Source organism: Argiope bruennichi, chromosome 1 (genome assembly GCF_947563725.1).
Source record: "Argiope bruennichi chromosome 1, qqArgBrue1.1, whole genome shotgun sequence".
In the NCBI taxonomy this organism is placed as follows: domain Eukaryota; kingdom Metazoa; phylum Arthropoda; class Arachnida; order Araneae; family Araneidae; genus Argiope; species Argiope bruennichi.
The window spans coordinates 31,593,855-31,617,483 of NC_079151.1; the positions used below are offsets into that span (position 1 = coordinate 31,593,855).

At 25.9% G+C, this 23,629-nt stretch overlaps 2 protein-coding genes across 2 annotated transcripts in view; one reads left to right on the plus strand and one right to left on the minus strand.

Annotated features, from left to right (window-relative positions):
- Positions 1 to 123: 123 nt before the first annotated feature.
- Positions 124 to 19,719, minus strand: LOC129967382 (dihydrofolate reductase-like). The gene is made up of 6 exons (XM_056081882.1): positions 19,527 to 19,719; positions 15,809 to 15,855; positions 8,818 to 8,923; positions 6,980 to 7,103; positions 4,187 to 4,302; positions 124 to 1,400 (listed from the first exon to the last, which is right to left on the minus strand). Exons 1-6 carry the CDS (start codon positions 19,616 to 19,618, stop codon positions 1,325 to 1,327), a joined length of 561 nt encoding a protein of 186 aa, XP_055937857.1. The 5' UTR covers positions 19,619 to 19,719; the 3' UTR covers positions 124 to 1,324.
- Positions 19,720 to 19,983: 264 nt separating this feature from the next.
- The window catches only part of LOC129978537 (isoleucine--tRNA ligase, mitochondrial-like), a 32,378-nt gene continuing 28,732 nt past the window's right edge, over positions 19,984 to 23,629 (plus strand). The window contains exons 1-2 of the mRNA XM_056090642.1: positions 19,984 to 20,220; positions 21,084 to 21,206. Of these exons, the coding sequence (XP_055946617.1) occupies positions 20,041 to 20,220; positions 21,084 to 21,206 (303 nt within the window). The 5' untranslated portion in view covers positions 19,984 to 20,040. The remainder of the gene's footprint in view (positions 20,221 to 21,083; positions 21,207 to 23,629) is intronic.

Genomic DNA, 23,629 nt, shown 5'->3' on the forward strand with positions numbered 1-23,629 from the left:
AAGCCTCCAATATCATTTTATAAAGAATTTTAACATATATAAATATATATATATAATAAAATCATAGAAAGGAAAAAAATGATATATTACTTTCAAATTAAATTTTTTTAAATGTAAAGATATATACATTGTGTATAGTTTATCAAAAAATATAATTTCTAATTGCAGAGGTAATTAATGTTGCTTGAAGCAAATTTAAAAGCTAATCAAAAGTAAAAATCTATTACATTATAAATTTTATTTACATTAAGTGCCTATTTAACAATTATGTAGAATATATTATGAATATATTTGAATGGTCTTCAACATTAAATAGTCATCTATGATTAATATTTAAAGCTCATAGTGATTGGAATAGTTTCAAAAACATGCAAATTACCTCTTTATATAAAATTATTTTCCCGGTAATTTTTTATTATAAACAAAGACTAAAATTTTGTTGCTTTTTACATAAAAATGAATCTTTTTTCAGAACCTTCAATTTGAATTTTTTAAAAAAATGGAGGAGTAATTATTTCTCAATAATGAAGATTTTTGGACTTTGCCTCTACATTTTTTTAGGGAGGACTCAAGTCCCTATGGCAAATTAGAAATCACAGAATGTGATTTCTAATTTGTCAAAATTCCAACTAATTTTACTCTCAAAGAAAATAGATGTTAAATAAAGATAAAGTGCTGCCTGATCATTATCATATTGACGAAGATGTTGAGATAGCTAGGAGAGTGACACACTGCAAGGCATTAAGGAACGCTAAGAAGACTGATAAATGCTCTTCTTTTAATAAGAAATATGGTCATTTTAATACAATATAAAATGGATATTACTTTAAGAAAATGTATTGTATATAATAAATCTGTACAAAGCAGGATTATAAGGGGAGTTTGTAATATTTGTCAAAATTAGTATATCAAGTATAAAGTTATGAAAATGAGAAAATTGAACTTAAAGTTTCTATTAAAAAAATTCATTTAAGTGAAATGCTGAGACTTTGTTAAACAGTCATCAATCTATATCACAATATTCATTTTATAAACATAAGAAATTTCTAATGAATGAATGAATTCAATGACATTTCCTCACTAAAGCAAGCTTAATTCTGAAATCTGCAACTTTACTAGTTCACACCTTTATACTATATAATAATTATAAATTAAACTGAAGCAAATTATTAGGTATTGAAATATGATAAAATATAAAAATGATTTATTCTGAAGAGATTTATGAAAATATCATAAGTATAGATTTGTTTACAAACAATTTAAAATGCAAAATAAAGCAAACTTTTTTTGTCTTCTAAGTTTACAAAAAGTACACATTTTAAACTTATTTTTTAACATAAACTTCATGCTTATATTTGATTCCATTTTCCTCCTGGATTTCTTCAGACACATCTTTCGGCCTAAAAGGAACAGAATTTTCAATTATACAAACATGGAAATAAAACATTTAAAAAAAATGCATAATACATTTCTTCAATAAAATTTGAATCTTAATTGGTAAATAGTCCATTCGAAATAATAAAACATGGAAAACTGGAAAGTTGACATCCATAAGGCCATCTCACTGAAAATAAAATTATATTTTAAAAGCTAAAATTCACTCCGATTGAAAAGATTCAATTTTCAGGTGAATGGAGGCTTCAATACATCAAAACTATAACAAGTGATCGTATTTGTTTGTTTTAGGACATTGATAGGAAGTTTTGCAGGCTACTGGAAAGACATTAGCACTGTCAAGCCAAACAATATTTTACTGGAATCAATCAGGCTCTTAAGTAAAAACATATAAATAATGTAAATAACTTTTTTTCTCTCATAAGTTAAGCTATTAGCTGTCCATTGATGATTTATTTTAAGTCACTAACATAACAGTTCTTTTCATAATGATCAGGAGCTACAGGCCATATTTAAATAATTTCTTATTAGGGGTACAGTTAACTTACTATAGTATATCAAAAATTTAGGACAGGCAAGTTCATGGAATTCTAACTTGTGCCTGCGATGATTATATTTTATATAATGACTTTAAAAGTCGCCAGAAAGGATTACAGAGTGTGAACAAATAGATAATGCAAACCAGGTATTGACATTTTTTATGCCAAAAAAAAAAAAAAAAAATCCGGATGTTAATAATTGTTCAATACCTAACTTTCATTAAATAGTGTCATAAATTATTAGTAGAAGTTCTTTATATTTAATGGGTGTAACTAATATGTGTGGTGAGTTGACAGGTTGCTTGAACTCAAGGTTTCTTCACTTTCTAGCATTGCAAATATAGTTATTTAAAAAAATTGAAGAACCAAATTATTCTTGTAAAAAAACCAAATTTAGTAATAAGTTACAATGCACTGCATATATTGCTTTGAAATAAATGAAGACTGAATATTCTCCATATTGATTATATTAATTCTATATTAAATATTAATTTTCTGTTTAATAAATTAATATTATATACAATACATAAGTTAAATTCAAAATTTAAATTTGAATTTTTTGGCATTTCAAAAATATATACTAATTTTTCTTAAAGCTTTTTTTTTTTTTTTCATATATAAAAATTTTAATATAAATTTGTAGCTTTGCTTCTCATTGTTGAAGCTTAATATTTTGTTAAAAGAGAAAATTAAAATATAAAATTATAAATACTGTATGTTAGCATTATAATGTCTGTATGTCTAATTAGAATTCTTTTGTTATATATAGGACTATTGTCACTGGCAGTTTTTCAAGTAATAATAATATAAATAATATATAAATAATTAGTTAATAATATAAATAATATAAATAATTAGTTAAAGTAATAATTTTCATAATATAAATAATTAAAATTAATAAAAATTTGTTTTGTATCAATGTGGTGTCATCAGCATTTTCTCAGTAGTTTTTGTACGACACCCATGTGATGTTACTGGATGACATGGAAGCTGCAAAAAAATCATAGCGCTATGGCAGGTTTTTAAATCACACATCAACAAAAATTTCAGAATTAGTTCTGAAGTTGAATACATTAACCACAACCATCTGATTATTTTATACTAGCTATCTCTGAAGACCCCTGTTTGGCCAGGAATATTGGTTATGTTCTCTTGTAATTATATTACTTATAATTATATAACTTAACTAATTACTTGTAATTATATAACTTGTTCATGATTGTCACAAGATATTTTTAAGCATAAAACAGTGACAGATATTAAAGCCATAGCTATACGCTTTCCATATTCACTGTATATATATAAACTATTCTTCCGGCATTTATGATAATGTAACTTCATTTTCTTATTCTTTATTTATTATTTCTTTCAACAATGAAGGGAAATCATTTTTTTATGAAGCAAAGCACTAATCATTTTTGTACAAAAATTAACATCATTAAAAATTATGCAATAGTTTTTTTTTCATCACCAAAATTTATGAATGATTATAAAAATACTATAGATAGAAAGTAAATTTTTAATAAACATTCTTATTACATTTTTTTTAAAATCGTTCTAAGGTGAAATGTATCAGGCAGAACTCCAAAACCTGCACACATATATTTATTAAGCTTTTCTCTATTTCTTCTGATTTATAAAGAGTGCCATAACTCAACAGATAATAATCTCCATAATTTTAGATGCTACCAATTTTTTCCCCAAAACTACATCAGGCTAATAAATGAAAATCTATACTTTAAACAGACATCTCATATTTAAATTTGTATCAGTGTCAAAATATTAATTATATATATATATAACTAATCTATAGTAAGAAATAGTTTGAAAACGAAACTAAAATGAAAACGAAACAAAACAGTTTTAAAATCACAACTAAAAATTATTACCAATTCAAACTAAAACCAAGAAAGAACTTCATAGTATTTAGAAAGCGCAACTGCAGCTACTTCTAAAACACAGATGAATTGATACAAAAGTATTAAAATCAAGTTAATAGGAAAATAAATAAATAAATAAAAATTGAACCAAAAAAATATAAAAATATATATAAAAAAGAATCTGGAACTGCCCGAGGGTGACCCTTGAAAAAGTCTTCAGACCGGATTCCTTTTTTATATATTTTTTTATTATATTTTTTTTTGGTTCAATTTTTATTTGGTTTTTTGATTTTCCTATTAATTTGATTTTAATACTTTTGTATATATTGATGTTTACAATCATGTGAAATCAATAAAAGTAAATGAACTTACTCAGCTGTTAAAGTATATTTTTCAGGATCTAAATGAGGGAAGAAAGCATCACATTCAAAATTGCTGTGAATACGTGTCAGATATACTATTTGATGGTAATCTGAGTCCATTGCTATCTATAAAAAATAAAAAGAACATTTAAAAAAAACAATAAGCTGATTACAAAAGATTATTAAATAAAAATTATGCACCTTCAAATATATAAAATATCAACACAAAAGAATTTCATATATGCATGTAATACATTTTTAGAAAGCAGATATGAAATTATATGTAATTCATACTTTATATATAACATAATTTAATTCTTGCTCATAAGCACATAAATATCATACCCTTCTAATTATCACACCAAAGCTGAAGTTTACAAAGATGCTTATCATTGAATTTTGCATGTATCTTCCATACTCCAAAATGGAAAAATTTTTGTTTTAAATTTTAAAACAGAAATTCAAATAAATCACAATGAATTAGAATTTCTTTCCACCTGCTTCAATATAAACTCTGAAACATGCTACCTACATATTAGCCTAATAAGTCAAGAAGTAACAGGAAAATTTCTATGAAATGTTTTGATTCCACAGAGAAAGAATTTTATAGAAAACTGATAGACAGCTTAACAAAAAGTGCATAGACTGATTCATTTCATTCTATACAAGGCACAGACAGACATAATTGTGAGAAGTTTTGTTTATAAAATCTCAGAACTTTCCTAAATGTATTAATACAGGTGCTGGCAAATTCATTAGTTATTTCTTACTAATCACTGCTCTTCAAATATTGTAATAAAAACACATCAACAACAAATACTATATTCCTGATAAAAGCCATCAATGGTCATATTAATATTAAAAGTAATCAATATTTGAATTTAAATCAAAATAAATGGCCAATATTTAAACAATGATAAAAGAGTGGTTGTGATCCTATTTCATAAAACAACTGCAAATAAAAGACTAACATAATTTAGGACATAAATGTGGTGCACAAACATATGTTTCCAAGCAATTTTAATTAAGTAAAAACTATGTTAAAAATTACCAAAATTAATTTTCATTTCATTGTATAGTATCAGAGTTTCTCATATTTTTGGCTTGTCAACAATTTTTTAAAATTAAGCTAACTGTTTTGAAAGGGGGTATGTTTAAGTTCTGGAAATCATCACATTAATTTTTTAATTTATTTAATCCTATTTTTTTTGCGAATAATTAAAAGTTTGGTATATTTAGCAAAAAATGCTGATATAGAAAGTGGCCATTTCTTTCACTCTTAAAATATCAGATGTGAAACTAAAGTATGCATATTAACAAGTATTAAACATAAAGAACTGCTAGCAGAATGATAATGACTCCTGGAATGGAAGGAGTTTATTTAAACTGTCCAATTATCTAACATAATTTCTAAACATACATTACAGACAAAATTTCCTCTTTTGAGAGCAGTTTTCTGACTAAAAAATTATATATTTTTGTTTGATAAAAATAAATAACATTTCATAGATTGCACAGTTAAACTATCAGGATATTCAAAAATATTTTTTATTTTCTACAGTACATTATCCATATAATTTATCAATGAAAGATATATTTGCACTAAAACAAAATAATAAATATTAATATAATGATGGAATAAAAAGTACATATAATATTAACTTTATCTAAAAATAAATAAAAGTCATTGTGGTTATGAATGTTTAATATTTCCTCCTAAACCATTGGCCCTAATTCAACTAAATATAAAATATGAGAAAGAATACCGTCAACTTTTGAAGGTACAAAGATTAATGAAATATTCAAATAATTAGAAATATATACATAAAAAAAAATGTCTTTCTTAAACTTTTACTACTTTACAGCTATTTTTTAAAGTTATTCTTTTATTTTAATTGGTCTTTTGACAAGGCATTCATTAATGTTAAAGCAATGATTGAACCATGCAAAAATCTAAGCTAATATCAATCATTCAAACTAAGATAACTTTCTTATACTGGCCTTTATAAACAATATTTACAGAACTAATAAAATAATAAGTTATTAAAGTTTATGTAGAAAATTAGTTATCAATGGTTTTAAAAAATTGTATGGTCTAATCGATATTCTAATTTTAATTAAAAGTAGATGATAAATATTTTAAACAGTAAAAGGATTTTGTATTATATAACATTTTATACAAATTTAGTTTTCATGTTTAAAAAATTATGCATGAAAGAATTTTATAACAATTAGTATCCTCATAAACACAAATAACTTACTTAGCTATATGATCTTGCTATTAATAGGCGAGAGCTACTGCAAAAAAGAAATACTAAAAGCTTTTTTTTTTTTTTAATTTGGTTCAAAATAAATGCTTTTCACAGAAACATATGTATGAAAATATGTGAAATATAAATTACAAACTAAGAAAATATGTTTCTTAAAATTAATATATAATTTAAACAAAAGTATCATGCATAATTATCATTTAAGTTAATTGGAATTAAAGTAACATTAAACAACAATGTAAGAAATCAAAAATTATAATATTCACTACACAATATCTATCTTATTAACCAGTAATTGATTATGTCTGATCAGTCAAGGTTGATATTATCTTTAAAATGATAATTTAAAGCTATTTGTGTTATCTGCAAATAAGCAATTGCAAAATTTCTTAATATCTAAAAATCAATTAAGATGGTCCAGAAAATATATATACTCTTAAAATAATCAAATTTAATTTCTCACAATTCTTTGCAGAGAATTAATATTTAACAATCATGTAACACTTAATTAAATAATTAACTTCTACTCTAACCTTATAAACTGCTTCTCCTCCAATCACAAATATCTTGTCTACTTTATCTTTCATCTCTGGAGATTGCAGCCACTCCATTGCTTTTTCAAATGAGTCAGCAACATAATGTGGACCTTGCAGATCTCTGGAAAATTCATAAGGGAAAAAAAAAATGTTTAATTCATTGTGTTTCAAATAGTGGACAGAAAAAACAATAATAGCACAGCAATTAATATAATAACAATATTATTTTTAACAAAATTTTAATATATTCAGGATATACAGATCAAACATTAAAAATAGAGAATTCACACAACAGATCTAGATGATTTTCCAATTCTTTCATTTTTTTTTTCAAATGTGATTACAATAGAAGATAATAAAATTAGACAAACATAAATGATAATTTGAATTAAAAATTTCTATTCAGAGCATAATAGAAAAAAAAAGTAATCATATGGATCCATATCTTTATAGCATGCATTTTAGAACATGGAAAGAAGCAAGGTACACAGACATCCACAAAGAAAAATTACAAAAAAAAAAAAAAAAAAAAAAATATTCAATAAAAAAAAATTTATTAAAAACCAAATTTTATCAACTTATATCATTACCATTTAGGTAAAAGTCACTAATTCCAAAAATATAGTTTTTAGAGACATACAATTCATACTTTTGACTTGCTATGCAATGAATGACTTAGAGAAATACAGATATATGTTGCAAAGCAGTCATTCTCACACCTGACTGTACAGAATTATTCAGAGGCACTGATGAGGTATATATCTCAAAATCAAGAATTTTGAATTTGGTAATGTTTACAAAATCAATAATGATATGCATTAATAAAATTAATATTTGGATTCTTGCAACAATTATTAGAGTTGATTGTACTTCTATAATTAATATAAATCAAAATCAAAAATGATTTATTACATGACAGTGATTGTATTTTGCTTATACTAAGGATTATGCTTATCTTTTTTATTATTGCTATCATTCTAAATCAGAAAATTTTTTACCATTTGCTTTTACATATTCCAAAATAAACAGCATAGAAATTCAGCAATTTTTATAAAACCTGACTCTCCTCCCCCCCCCCTTCCAACCATGCTCTACAATAATTTGAATCATTATGAAAATATAAAACTTTCAAAAAAATGTGTAATTACACAATGGTGTGTGGTAATAATAAATCTTAAAAACAGAAGAATTCCGATAAAATAAAATACAAAAAAAAAGCCAAAACATAGTAGTAGCATTTAAAGAAGCAGCATTTTATCATTAATTATCATATTATATTCTAGCAAAAATCCTAAATATCCTATAAAAATAGGAATTTTTCCTTCTCAGAATGAAATAAGCAGGCTTAAACCTTTTTCAAATACTAATAGACTTTATTCCCCCCTCCCTCATTAGCAGTCAATCTATCTATTATAAACAGGGTGAGCGTAACAGGTCATTAACACACAGCAGTCTATCAGAGGTCATTGATTATAAAAGAGACATTTCCAAAAGAATGGGAATGGCATCCTAATTTTTAATATTACATAATTGTACCAACTCATAAATAAATTTTAAAAGAATTGGTAAAATACAAAAACAAAGTATCTAGTAGCAATAAAAAATTATAATCACTTTTTCAGCAAACTGGCCTTAATTCTATAAACTCATGATACAAAGCAATTATTTAATTTCAATTATAATTTCAGAGAGGATATTCCAAATGCATATAGGAAATCCTTTTAAAGATGGATGATATTCTTTTCTGATGCCAAATAAATTCGTTCGTGCAGCAAATGAACCATAATTTCAGGCAACAAAAGATATACAATTTTTCTTAGTAGAAAAAAACATACGTGTGAGTGGTAGTTAGTACAATGTTAATTCGTTCTGATAATGGTCGAAACTGTTCAGGAATGGAAAACCATGTTTTACGTCCCATGATGACAGCATTTTGCTTGCCTAAAAGGAAAATTGTTAGTATTAATAAAAAGCAAGTTTATTTAAAATGCTATTAATAAAAATAGTGCATCTCATTATTTAATTTACCAAACAGTACTCATTTAAAAATAGAGCAGATTAGTTTAGTCAGATAATTATTTTTCTTTGAAGTTAAATGAAGAAATTTTGGAATTAAATTCATTATTTTCTAAGTTGATCAGATAATGGAAGGGGATGCCTGAGCTAATAAACTCTTTAAACTTTCATATCATTGACTATTTTACGGTTGTCGCTGATCACAGTAAAGTAATTGACCTATGAGAGATTCAACAAATATCTAGTTCATATAGGAATGGTCTTTTAGTGTAATCAAACATGTCTTTGCTTTAAATCAAGACATCGCCAGACAATCACTTCTCCACAAGTAGTTATTTCAATAGGATGGAACAAGAAATAATACCTTAATTTATTATATCAAACTGCTGAAGAAAAAATACTTAACTTTTTAAAGAAATTATTATTATTATTATTTTTTTTTTTTTTTTTTACTTTAAAAAGAGAAGCAATTTATAGTAGAGCCATTAATAGATGGTGTACATTGCAGTTTGAAATTTCCAAGATCAAATGCAATAACATTTTCTCAGTCATTTTCACTTTTATTGTTGGATTGTACCAAAAATTGCACACATTTTGGCACCATTAAATTAATTCGTGGAAAGTATTAAAACTAACCACCTTTGGCAACCAGTGGTTTGCTAAGATTAATGATGTCTTACAATTTTAATTAAATATTTTGTGTAAGTTTATCTTAATAACCTCTTCAGAAAAATAATTTTAAACTTTAAATTATGATGGACATTTAACTCATATTAATTTAGAAACCTTACTCCATTCCACTAATCTTGTTATACATTTCCCTATTTTCTTATTTATATCTTTATACATTCAATTATATTGCGAAAGAAAAGAAATAGCAACCTGTTTAAAAAATTGGCTTATTTTAAAAATTTTCTTCATTGCTTGATTTGGAAATTAAACCTTAATTTAAGTATAATGAATTTCCAAAACATTTATTAAAAGCATAATTTATACTGGGACCTACTCAATGCAGAAAAATATACCAAATCTTTGTGTCTTGCTAATCAGCAATGAAAAGACAAAATGAAATATTAGCAGTAATAATGAAAAATGTTTGAGTTCTACTACAACAATATATAGCTGTAAAATATGTTTAAAATATTTATTTTAATGAATTGAAAATGCAAAAAATTTATCTAACTGAAATTTTTTTTTGGGGGGGGGGGGATCTTTTAAGATGATATAAAAATTGATCATGAAACAAAATTTCATTTTTAATTAAGATTTCAAAAAACATCACACTTTACATGTTATATATGTGACAAGTTTGGTAATTTTAAATCAAATGGTCAAGTCTATAGAATGCCAAAACAACATACACTTTCATCTTTATTATTAGTAAAGATAAAAGAAAATCTAATCAAATGAAAAAGAGCAAAGAGAATCCATAAGATGAATGGTAACAGTTAATCAGGTATTAAACAATAGCAAAAAGGCTCTAACTACAGCAATTCATCTTCAGTATCTGTTTCCTGGAGCAAAATTGTCAAAGAATCAACACCAATAAGTGGTGTCTCAGAGATGCAATGGAATGGCATTAACCCTTTGAAGCGCACAAGAATAAATTTTCTGAATTTTTAAAAATTATGTAATTAATTTGCATGCTTAGGGTCTCAAGAAAGAAACAATACATTTAAAAAAATCTATAGTAGACTGCACCACAAGGGGGTGGGGGTAATAGAGTACTACCGCACTCAAAAGACATTCTTCTTATGAATAATTAATACTTTTTAATTCATTTTGTAACATAATTACACCTTATTAATTTATGGAAATACTAAAACATACAACATTATCAATGAAAACTACTTATACAACCTTACAATATAAAAAAAATTATAACAGAAAAATAAACAATTTTAACAACAAGTAATCCTCAAATAAAGCTAGCAATGGCAAGTTCTTTACATAGCATTTAGAATTTAAATACAATCCACACTATATTCAAGTTATAAAGAAACATAATATTTAAATTAACTATTTAAAAATTAAGAAAATTATCATATATTAGAAAATACATTTAACATGCATCAGAATATGGCTGCTTACTAATACAAGAAAGCAACTGAAAAGAAAAAAATTCAAGCATCCAATTCGAATAAACTTGACTTAAATGTAAATAAATTCCTCACTCACAAAACATATGGCACCCCCCACCCCCCATAAATTATGAGCCACTTGACTAAGAGAAACACAGGAAAGGAAAATCTTTCGTTGAAGCGTTTCAAGTGGTAGAGAATCTCATACCGTTGGTGTGCGGTGGTATGTCTCTGAAACCACCTAAAAAGATATCAAGTATGATTAACTTTTCTTTTGTGATTTGATTTGCAAAAATTGTATAAGTTGCAGACAGCTTTCATACAATAAATTTATGAGAGCATTTTAAATTTATTTGTTTTTTCTTGCTGAAAAAAAATAATAAATTGAAAGTATTGAGAAAAAGCATTAAAAATAATGCTTTTTTTTTTTTTGTATGCAAGAGGGATACCAACAAGTAAGCTGACATCTACAGGCAATTATTAGAGTTAGAATATTATTTTAGAGCCTTTGGTTTTGATCAGTAACCACCGCACATTTAGGAATAATTTTTAGAAAGTGGCAGTTTTACTGTGATACCACCATGCATAAGGGTTCCGAGTAGAATGGCTTCAATACAAAACAATCCTAACAAAAATTTAATATACGATAGGGAATTATTGTCATAAATTTTGAACACATACTAGAAGGTCAAAATTTTTCAATATATATTGACCAAAGATCTAATTCAGACATTTTAACAAAACCCAAATAAATGCAGCCCTCATCAATGAAAACAGCTAAATTTTATTTCTCAGTTTAGCATTGATATTGACACATAAGCAAAATAAATAATATTGTTGATGTCTTTTCTTTTGTAGAAATAAATAAAATTACTGATACAAAATTTTCCAATTTTAATGATACAACACAACTTTAGTATGATGTTTTATCAAATACAATAAAATCATTTGTACCATTATTTTTCTTCAAAAATTCCTATTTAAACCTTTTTTTATAATCTTTCATACTCAAGAGTAACAAGAATATGAGAATAAACATCTTCTATTTCTATATTAGACTTCATATATGACCTTACATGAAAAGAAATATATAAAAGAAATGGGACAAAAGTTATACTGTATATTAATGATGAAAAATGTGTAGGCATACCTTTTAAGCACATATTTCTGTTACCTGATACTAGGTTTGCTCACAAACACATTATTTAAATAGATTTTTGATCTTCACTAGAAGGGAAAACTATTGTTCAAATATTATGGATTGATTCATAAGGTACCTCAAAGGTGTGCCTTTTGATATATATCTGCAGCTCAGTTTAGAGATTGGATCCATCATTTTGAATGTCCTTCTATTAGAACATCTGACTGAGATCAGATCCTTTATCTTAAGATAACTAGCACAACTACCTGGCATAAGATGAATAAAAATTTCATTTCATCTTATCACCATCAATCAAAATTGTAAGGTTAAATAGCTTCCTTATTACCTCAGATATGCTTTAAATAGTCAAGAAAGTGGATAGAAACCCTTCCCGAAATTCTTCTAGAATTTAGAACTTCAAAGAAAACATATCAAATTTACCAGAACTGATTTAGAACTTTTACTGTTTTCAAACTTTCATCAAATCAGAAACAACATTTCAATACTTTAAATACACTTCAATAAAAGCTCAAATTAAGCTTTTAATTTAAGCTTTTATTAAGATGATGGAGGCCATCAGATTAAAAGTTAGTTTTCTCATACACATGATGTACTCACATGCAGATTAAATTCTATCGTAATTTTGCGTTTTAGTAAAAAAGAATAAACCAGTTTTGACTCATATAAAAATGAATTTTTGATTCTTACAACATTGATTATGATATCATTTAGATTCATCAGATTGTTAAAATAAGCACAAATTAGAAGCCATTAACTTTTGAATTAAAATATTAAACTTATGTATAGGCAATGACAATTTAAGAATACAATTAGAAACAAAAATATATGGAATTAAAAAAATTAATTATCAAATTCGCTATTCTTATTAGTGATTGCATTTTAGCAGTCTTGTATTTTCCTTATAGTGTATTTTTGTATTTCTTTATTAAAATCAGTCATGTATTGTTATTTAAAATATAAATAAACATCATAGATATAACCTGTAAATACTGTAAATTATCTTTCCTTGGTGCTTTGACAGGGTGAGTAGGCTTCTCAACACATCTTGTTCAAGTGAATAAAGAGTCTATTTCGATGTAATGACCTTTTCAAACTTATAATAAGGGAAAGACAATATTATAATTTAAAAGTCTTTGCTAATGTTCTACTAACAATTAGTTATGAAGAAATGACTTTTAATATATCTTTATTGCATAAACACAATTTGACTATTTAATTCTGATCGTTCAATATTGTTATGTGGCTGATTTTATAAAATTGTAGAACATTTTATTGGCACAAATTTCAATTACTATCCCCCTTTCTTTTTCTATTATTCCATCATTGTAGTATCATTAATATTTTTTTTTTAAATCCCCATTTCTAGAAAAATTCAACTTGAAAGCCCCATAAATTTTATATTAAATTGCAAAAATATAAATTCAAAAGATATAAAATGAAAATAAAAACATTACAACTTTAGAAATAATAATCTGTCAGATCATAACTACATTTCAGGCATTTGGGATGACCGACTGATGTCAGAAGATCATTAATTTCAACTACTTAAAGGATTATGAAGATAGCAAAAAGGGCTCAAGACAACGAGTTAAGAGATTTCAAGAGCAAACACAAAACATACCCTAGTGATATGAGAGATTGTCCCTAATTAACAGAGTTAAAGAGTCTGTGTAATAAAATTGGGATGTTTAATTTTTTGTAAAGGTATTTTGAATGCAGTAATATGTAAATATAATTGGGACAAAAGAGAAAAATGGATGCTTCAGAAATTATTATTTTAGACATTTAAAAATATGGGGGAATATGAGAAAACATAATCTTCAGTTCAACAGTTTTTTTTTTTTTTTTTTTTTTAATCTTTTTGGTTGAATCGATCATATGTAGTGCAAAAAAATATTTTGTAACCTGCTTACTAAATATATCAATACAAAATATAAATATATATTTTTGTAATATATTTTTTGATATGTTAGTAATAGTAATTACAGGCAAAAATTCTACTTGTTATTATTTAGCAGTCACAATGAAAGAGTACAATCAAGATTATACAAAACAAAATCAATGGGAATTTTTAGAGTGTGTGGTGGTAACATTATAAGCCAGTTAACAACTTCCAGAGAAGAGTGTACACTTTTGTCTAGTGGCTTTGTTACGCGGCTACGAACCCTAACGTTGCGAGTTCGAACCTCAACCCGCACATTGGTGACCCTGGTTCTGAACAACCGCATCCTTCATTCATTCAGCTGTCGTGGCTCCATCTACCGGCAGCAACCACTCACACACACTCGCCGTCGCCTGCCATAACACTTGGCGCGATATCAACGTTCGTCACTCGCCATAACGCCTGGCGCGATAATCACGTTCGTCGCTCACCATAACTGGCGCAATAAACTCTACCGACTCACTGGTGGGAGACTGTTGTGGTGGTAACATTATAAGCCAGTTAACAACTTCCGTTGAAGAGTGTACACTTTTGTCTAGTGGCTTTGTTACGCGGCTACGAACCCTAACGTTGCGAGTTCGAACCTCAACCTGCACAAGTGTTTGTCCTTTAGGAAGAATCAATATCTAGATTAAAACATAACATTTTCAATCTCAAGTCACTTCCTACATTCAATTAATTTCTGTACTTCGGTTTCATAAAACTAAAGTTGAGAAGGCACAATCATACAGATAAATGGTTTTAAGACACATTGCAAATCTTTCTATGCAAGTTTAGCTATTGCTAGATACCAATGCTTAACATTTATCCAGAACAGGACCAAGGTTGATGTTCAAAAGAATAATTTCATTTAATAGTTCACTCAGTGAGTATTCATTTGAAGGCAAATTCGCTTTCTTTGTATATTCTCTTACAAAAAAAGTTTTTGGTCCATTTGTTTTCATCACCAACAAATATGAATAAGCCATTCTGCTACCCATAGGTTGTTAACCAATATTTTAGATGATTAAGAAGCAGCACTACGAATAATATTCAAACTTTGTTAGATTTCTAATTGGATAATTGAAAAAAAATTGAATAAAATTGAAATAAAATTCAATGTTTCCTGTTAATATTAATTATATTTATTTACAATAATATAATTTCTATCATAATCAAGAACTAATCAATATTTGTTAAGTGTCTTTCTAACAGTAAATTAAACTAAAAGAGTAACTAAAAAGTGTAAAAAGTAAACTAATATTGATGCAACAAAAAAAGAGAATGCATACATCAATATAGGCAATATAAATTTTAAAAGTTTTGATAATGGAAACATCATAAATACAATACTAATACTTTACTAGGATGTTATTTTTTTTAATTGTCAAAAACTTTTCTCTAGAGGATGATTATATATATATATCAGTACTTATATATCATCCTATTTCAGTCATAGCATATCCAAAATATTCCATTGATAACAGCTTATTTTAGTAATAGACAAAAATATAAAAATTTATTAGTTTTGAGTTCTAACAAAACAAGTAGCTACTTGCACAATAGAAAATTATCCTTTAACATTATACTTTCATTGTTTAGAAACAAAATCAATCGATTTAATTTTAGATACCAAATAAAATTACCTGGGATGGCTGTCATTGTTTTCTCTTTAAAGAATGCCATTTCTTTTCTGAAAATTAGAAAAAGAATAATTTTAAAGAAAAGTATTCGATGAATGAGTTACATAAAAAACTTATTTCTTAATATTAATATGACTATAATGGAAAAATTGTTCTAAAAAACAGAATATATGTTGTTAAAATATCTTAACCAATTTAACCATATATGGGATCGAATTATCATTTCTTCAACTTGTTAGATTAACTAAATCATTCAGACAAAATAATTAAATAAAAAAAAATTACAGATAATCAACAAACACCTTAAGCATTTTATGGATTCTTAACTAAACCAATTCACATTTCCAGAGTAGAAAATGTCATCTAATTAAATAAACAAATTAAAAGAAAAAGAATTAAAATTATATGGAAATGACATTATAAATTACCATTATGATATAAACTGTTACATAAATTAATAGCAATCATGAGCATTACCACTCTAAAAAATTTTCATTTCAAATTCGACATTGCTAAATTACTTATATTGCTTATTTTTTTATTATTATTCATGTTCCAAGAAATTCTACTTAATTACACATATAGTTAGTAAGATATAAAAAAAAATTGTTCATTTTCATACAACCATGTTTATAAACAATTCAACATACTCAGAAAACAGAAAATCAAAAATTCAAATGTTATAATAATTATTAATTTTTTTAAATTTATTATTATCAATAGTTGTATCAAAAAGAAAAATGCCTCACTATAAATAAAGTCATAAAAAATCATTAAAAGTGATATTTAGATTTGTTGCACTACAATTGCAATTTTAGTTTTAGTGCAAATTTAGTCAGTTCATAAATAACAACTGAGGATGATTCATCTTTTTAAATAAATTATAGACTATTGGAAATCATTACTTATAGACAATGCTGGCAAAATGGTTCAAATTTAATCAAAGACCAGTCTAATAAAGAATTTATATGCAAAGACCAGTCTGATAAATTTTGAAGAAAACTGAGATTCTACACTGTCTGCAATATTGAGATTTCAAAAATCTTTGATAGTCATGCAAAAAAAGAAGGAAAACATGGCAATATCAATTTATAAGGTTGAAAATTCGTCCAGCCTTATCAAGACAAAACTTCTTGGAGTGATCTTATAACTTTTAACAAGCAATTCTTGCATACTTATAAATTTATTCTAGGTATCTCGGAAATGATTACTAATTTGAATCAAATTTTATATTTAGATAAGGTTTTGCTTTTTAAGTTTATCTATATAGGTGCCTTTCCTGGAAAAAAAAATTGTGATTTTACACATACACACACATAAAAAATATTTTTTATAATTAACTATTAGAGCTTTTCCCTATTTGCTCTCATGCTGACAAGCATCATAAAGTTTTGTGGTGCTTGAAATGTTATCATGAGATGATAACCTACTGGTACCTCAAAATTTTGTGGGATGATGCTATATGACATTATCCGAATACAAATACATTCAGCTCACGTCCAATAGTGTTAATGCAATTATAGCCATACCTGCAATGTAGTATGAAAGGAAGTATTTGGTTAAGACCCGATTTCACCATAGTAAAACTGAATATAAAATCAAATATATAATGATAGATAAATTGTAAAATAAATAATATAATATAGCAAATTGTTTTAAATAACATATAAAACTAAGTGCATTTATGATTTTTTTTTTTTTATTTAAATGTTACCAGTTTATTTGTAGGTAGGATTGAAAAATATTCATATGTAATCAGCAAGTGAATGGCATATAAATATTTTTTCTAAAAAAACACTATTTTACAGGGAAAAAAAAAGTCAAGCAAAGCTATTTCCTAGACATTTACATTTAACCTAGTGCACATTTTGCTGAAAATCAAAGGAAGAAAAACTTTATACTGTAGGAAACAGTTATTCTTATATTTATGTTTAAACTATCTTTTAAAAAAAATTATCTGCATATAATATTACATTGCACAGAATATTAATATATTAGGAACTTCAATTAAATGAATCCATTGTTTGAAAAGTGAAAATCCCCTTTTAGTGTTTGAATGCAGAATAATTGTTTGAGAAGAAAAGACCTTTGTATCATTCAATAAAACACTGATTGATGTGTATGAATGAAGTAATGTTTAGCTTACACATGAATTGCAGAGTAAAATGTCACTCATAAAAATAAGTAATTTCTTCAAGTCTTAAAAAAAAAAAAAAAATCTGTTATAATTTTAAATACAATGGATACAAATAAGCACATGTTAATTTGATGCATGTAAAATACATCATTTCAATTCAAATCTGGAATTTTCAATTCAGCCTATTATTGTTACTCATAATATTAAAAATTTTGTTTAAATTGCTTTTTCTTTAAAAATTTTTTTAGTCGTCTGATTCTAATATTAGTTAATTATTCTAAGATTTTCAATTCACAACTTGAATAGTTTTTAAATTTTATCTAATTTATTTAATAATATTTTTTTGTTTTCATCAGCATTCTTTCTGTCCATTAGCTTAATTAAAATATGCAATGTGTGTAATTAGAAATATTAAATTTATAATAAAATTAATTTTACTAAAAATATATAAAACATTAATTTTTTATCGGTATACAAATATGTCAATTGTGCATTTGAAAAGCTGTCTAAAAGAACATAGTAAAAAGAACATAAATTCTTCCTGCTAGATTTTCCACACTTTTAATAGCCCAGAATGACTAAACAAAAACTTCAGAATTGACATTACAAATTACCCATCATTCTGCTTTCCATTGCTCTATCAAAAAGTTGAGAATAAATAACTTTTTGACAGTAACACCATTTGTATGAAATGTAAAAGCAATACATGACAGTACATGGTTTATCAAATAAAAAATTAAAAACAAAACAAAAAAAAGAATGTCACATATGAAGTCCTTGTTCTTTGAGAACATTACTGATAATCCTTCAATGTTCCAAATAATTGTGAGATTTTAGAACTAAATTGACATAATATGGTCAAAGACTGAATTGTTAAATATTTCTCAGTTGTCAATTTTATGGATTGCTGCCACCTTTAATTTCTATAATCAAAAGCATTTCAAGTTGACTATATAATATATACATAAATGGTCCTATCTAAGACCAATATTTAAGATGTTAAATATCTAAGACCAATATTTAAGATGTTAAATATCTAAGACCAGTATTTAAGATGACGTAAATAAGATATTTGAAATCTAACTTTTAACATAATTATTTTCAAACAGCTTTTTATATTTAGTATGTTAAAACATTTATATAATACGTCATTTATCAGTGATGTGATTACTAATAGTTTTCAAATAGTATAGACTAGCAACCTGCAATAAAAATCACTTTTTCATTGAGTCATTTCTTCCAGATGGTATGAGAAGAATTTAAAGAGAGATCATGATTCAAATATTGATTACATTAAAAGCATACTAAATGCGACAATTCATAATAAATATTTTCGAAAAATCAAAAAAATATTTTTAATCGATCTTTTCAATGTTCTTATTATCTGCTCCATCTAAACTTTACAACATATACTTCTGTGCCAACATAATAACATTATAAATTTATCTACCTAGAAGTTGACTTAAAACTTCAACTGATCCTGGTGTATGAGTTGATTAAAGTATTAGCTGAATGTCATTGCTATCAAAATAATTCAAACAATCGATATTTATTTTTTAAAAACAGGGAATTCATGTTAATTACTTTAAACGCCATGGTAGCTGCCCCTTGTTTCCAATGCCCATATTTTCACATGCCGCTGCGATAATATGCAAGGCCATCTTGCTCTTCTGCATTAAATTAGCACAGTGGAGAAACAATAAAAATAAATGAAAGATCTCTCAGGTACTACTTGACGTAATTTCTCAGTTTCTTTAATTCAAATACAGGTGGTCTAAATCACAGTTACGATCCCAGTGAATTACGAATCAAAACAATGCATTAACATCGATGATATTCCGTATATTTCAAATTAATTCTTCCTTTAATACTCCCAAACTTTCAAGTCACACTAAAGATTAAATACGTCTGAAATATCCAAGAAATAAGATATTAATAAAATGTATGAATAAACTACATTCTAATGGAAAAATATATTAGGTGACTACCGGTCGAAAATATACTCATAACCGTAACTTTAAACTAAAATGTAAATAAACAAATGTGTTAGTGGTAACCACATTGTGGTTCAGATCTCTGATTCGACGACCAAATCAAAATGAGTTCCATTAAAAGGATGTTACTCAGAAAACGCACTCTAAATTTTTCAAGAATTAAATTACTGTGCCGTCAACAGTCTTCAACATCTTATAAAGATTCTCTTCTTCTACCACAAACAAAATTTCCTCATAAAGTGAACTACAAGAACCGCAGAGAAAGAGACCATTCAATCGAAATTGTACTTCTGATTTGATTAGTTTTATTTAAAATTGTACTTGAATTCTTCGAATTCAATTAATGCTGTAATTCTCATAAAACTTATTGGCCTAAGTGAAGATTAGTGTGTAACTTATTCATTAAAAGCTGGGATTTCTTGGCATATTTATGTATATATTCAAATATAAATTGAACGTTCTAGTTTCATTTGTTTCGTGGAAGATAATAAAAGCTTTCTCATCAGTTAAAAATTTACTATGGATTTAAGCTGAGATTATCGAACTTCGACGATTTTCTTTTTCCCTTGGAGGTTTATTTTTTTAAACATGCATTTACCCTATTTTCTTTCAAATACATTTTTTTTTCTGTTCTGCTAAATAATAGTGGCAAACCATATTTAAAAGTAACAGTAATCGTTCAAATAGGACAAAAGTACAACTTTGGCATGCCCCAAAGTCTGTGAGATGAATTTGGATCTCATATATTTATAATTTTGCCTTGTTGCAGTTATTCATTATTACTTAGGAATTTATCTTGTTTACAACTTTACAATGTAGTAATTGATAAATAATAAAGGATTTTAAAAAATTTTATTAAAAAAGAGTTTGTACTCAAACTTTGTAGATTAATTCAGTTAAAAAATTTTAATGGGATATCTTACTTTAAAACTGGGGTGTTTACTTTTAGTTGTATAACTTTGGAATTGTAATGTAGTCTTTCAATATTTAGCTCTTTTGTTGAATCACTTTGTTTAATTTGCAAATTACATTGTTGGTAAAGTTTCTTTTTTTTTTTTTTACTATATATTAAGATTAAAAAATATAAGTATGCCTAAAAGGATTATTTTTATTGATTTTTTTTTCTTTTTTTTTATCTTTTCCTTAGGATGCAAAATTTGGAGAGTTATATAATAAGCAAAAAACAAAGAAAGAACAAAAAGAATTCATTTTGCATGATGGTCCTCCTTATGCAAATGGAGAAGTACATATTGGCCATGCTGTCAATAAAGTAAGCTTTTGATAGCTAATCAAAGTCTGAAATCTGTTTTTATCATGTTCAGTTTCAAAAAATGTGAATTTACATTTTTAATTGGTTGTTTTACATTAAAGATATACAAAGAAGTATTATGATGCTGAATCTGTATATCTATACATTTCTTGCATACCTAAAGCTTAATTAAATTTTGACCAAAAACTGAAAGTTAGAGCTTGAATATATCAATTTTCGAATTCAGAGAAACCATAATTAGAAATTCTACATTTAGAAAAGTTTATTGTTGTGTAGAAAAAGAAATCATTTGCATATTTTTAACTTACAGTTTGTGTGCATAGAACGTGGAATTGTTCCTATTTTGTACTTGGTAAAGGAGTGTACTGTCATTCTAAAATATATTATAACTAATTTTACCCAGTTGAAATTAGTTACTGATTTATCATTTAATGTAAATAAATAAATAAAACTTATTATTGAAACAAATTCTGTATTTAGATTAATTCATTGAGAAAAAAAATGGGTATTCTGTTATTATCATGCAAAATAGATATGGCCTATATTTATTCACACCATATGTAAATATTTAGTAAAGCTCTACAGATGAGGAAAGAATCCTCTTATATATATTGATTGTTGTAGCATACATATGTAAGCATTTTATAAAGTGAAATACCATTTTTTTAAAAAACTTGCTAATAATAGCTATTATAATTAACTCAATTTTTAAAAGAAATTTAATGAAGAGTATTGCAAATACTAAAATCAAATAAATGCAAACAGATTCAACTATCAGACTGTCTAATTTAACATTAGAAGAAACAAAAGGTGATTAACTGTCTGAAATATAAGAGAAAAGACATGCATTCTCAGGATTCAAGGAAATAAAAAAGAATTTGGTAGAATGCCTTTGCATATAGTTTTTTACAGCAAAAACTCTTAATTATCAGGAATCCAATTACCTTTTTTTTTTTTTTTTTTTGTATAATCCACAGATCATCTGTTAAAAAAACCATGAAATCACTGCTAATAATATGCCACCATGGAAATCCACTGTGTAATCTGTAACAATGCAAATTATCTGCTTTTTTGGGGGGGGGGCAGGGCTAAAAGTAGTGCCATGGATTTTTCATTGTCACATATAATACACAGGAAATTACGGTATTTCTTAAAGTTTTATCAATGTGGTTTGCCTTTTGAAAATGTTAAAGCAACTGAGAGTTACTTTATATAAAATTATGTGTGCTAAAAATATGAAACAAATCCTTGGGTGATGTAGAAATGTTTGGAAGTAAATGCATCTTTATGATTGGAATCTATATATATCTACAAATAGGTGCAATCATGGCCAAGTGACAAAAAGTAATGAATACTGTGCTAGTGTTGTCTTTCTACGCATAAAATTTAATGAGTATTCAGAGTTGACTTTTAATGTTAAATACTGTTTTTCCTATAAGGCAACAGATATTTCTTATTCATAAAAAAATAAATAATAAATTCGGCAAAAAGCATATTAATATAAGCTTTTATTAGCTCATGTCTAATACTACCGTATGTTAATAGGTTTGTTTTATTTTCTTTTGATAATAGCCCTTTTCGTTGTTTAGCTGATACTTCATTTTGTTGTAAAGTAACGAAATCAGTTTCTAAACGGACATAAAACACACACACACAAAAAAAAAAGCAGACCATTATGAGATCTCAGATAGATGGGGCCAAAAGAAAATAAATTAACTTTTTATAGTTATTTTTAATTTGTACTTTTCTAAAATTGATTCTACAATAAGCTCAAATATTTCCAGAATTTATGAAAAAGCAAGTCAGAATTCTCTTTAAGTAATCATACTGGTAATAAGTAATGCTTATACAGAAATTTTATTACTTATACAAAATTTCAAAATGAATTAAATAATATTTATATGAAATTTCAAAATCCATTAATAAATCCAAAATATTAACTTAATAGTAGGAATAACAAGTTACAAATTAATACTTAATTGATAATAAGTGAGGTCACACAAATGATTGACAAATTAATTTTTAAGTCTTACTGACTTCAATAATTATGTATTAGGACTAAAATAGATAACAGGTTCTTATAAAATCAATTCCCATCACATCAATATATTTGCTTTACCAAATATTTTACTAAAAAATTTTCTTAAGCTAATATATTTTCTAGAAATGTTCTTAAAATCCATGTTATTATGGTTTCATTTTGAAATTTTGAAAACATTTTTTCAAATACTAAAGATAACTCTCAATCTGTTATGAATGAAACTTCATTGGAGTTTATTCTTGCATTAAACATCATTTCTAAAGATTATAATATTGTTACACTGGATTTAAAGGTTATAATATATAATTGTACTGCCTTTCATTGTACTGAATATTTAATTATTTTTCTAATAAAAACATTACTTTTTGTTCCAGTTATACAT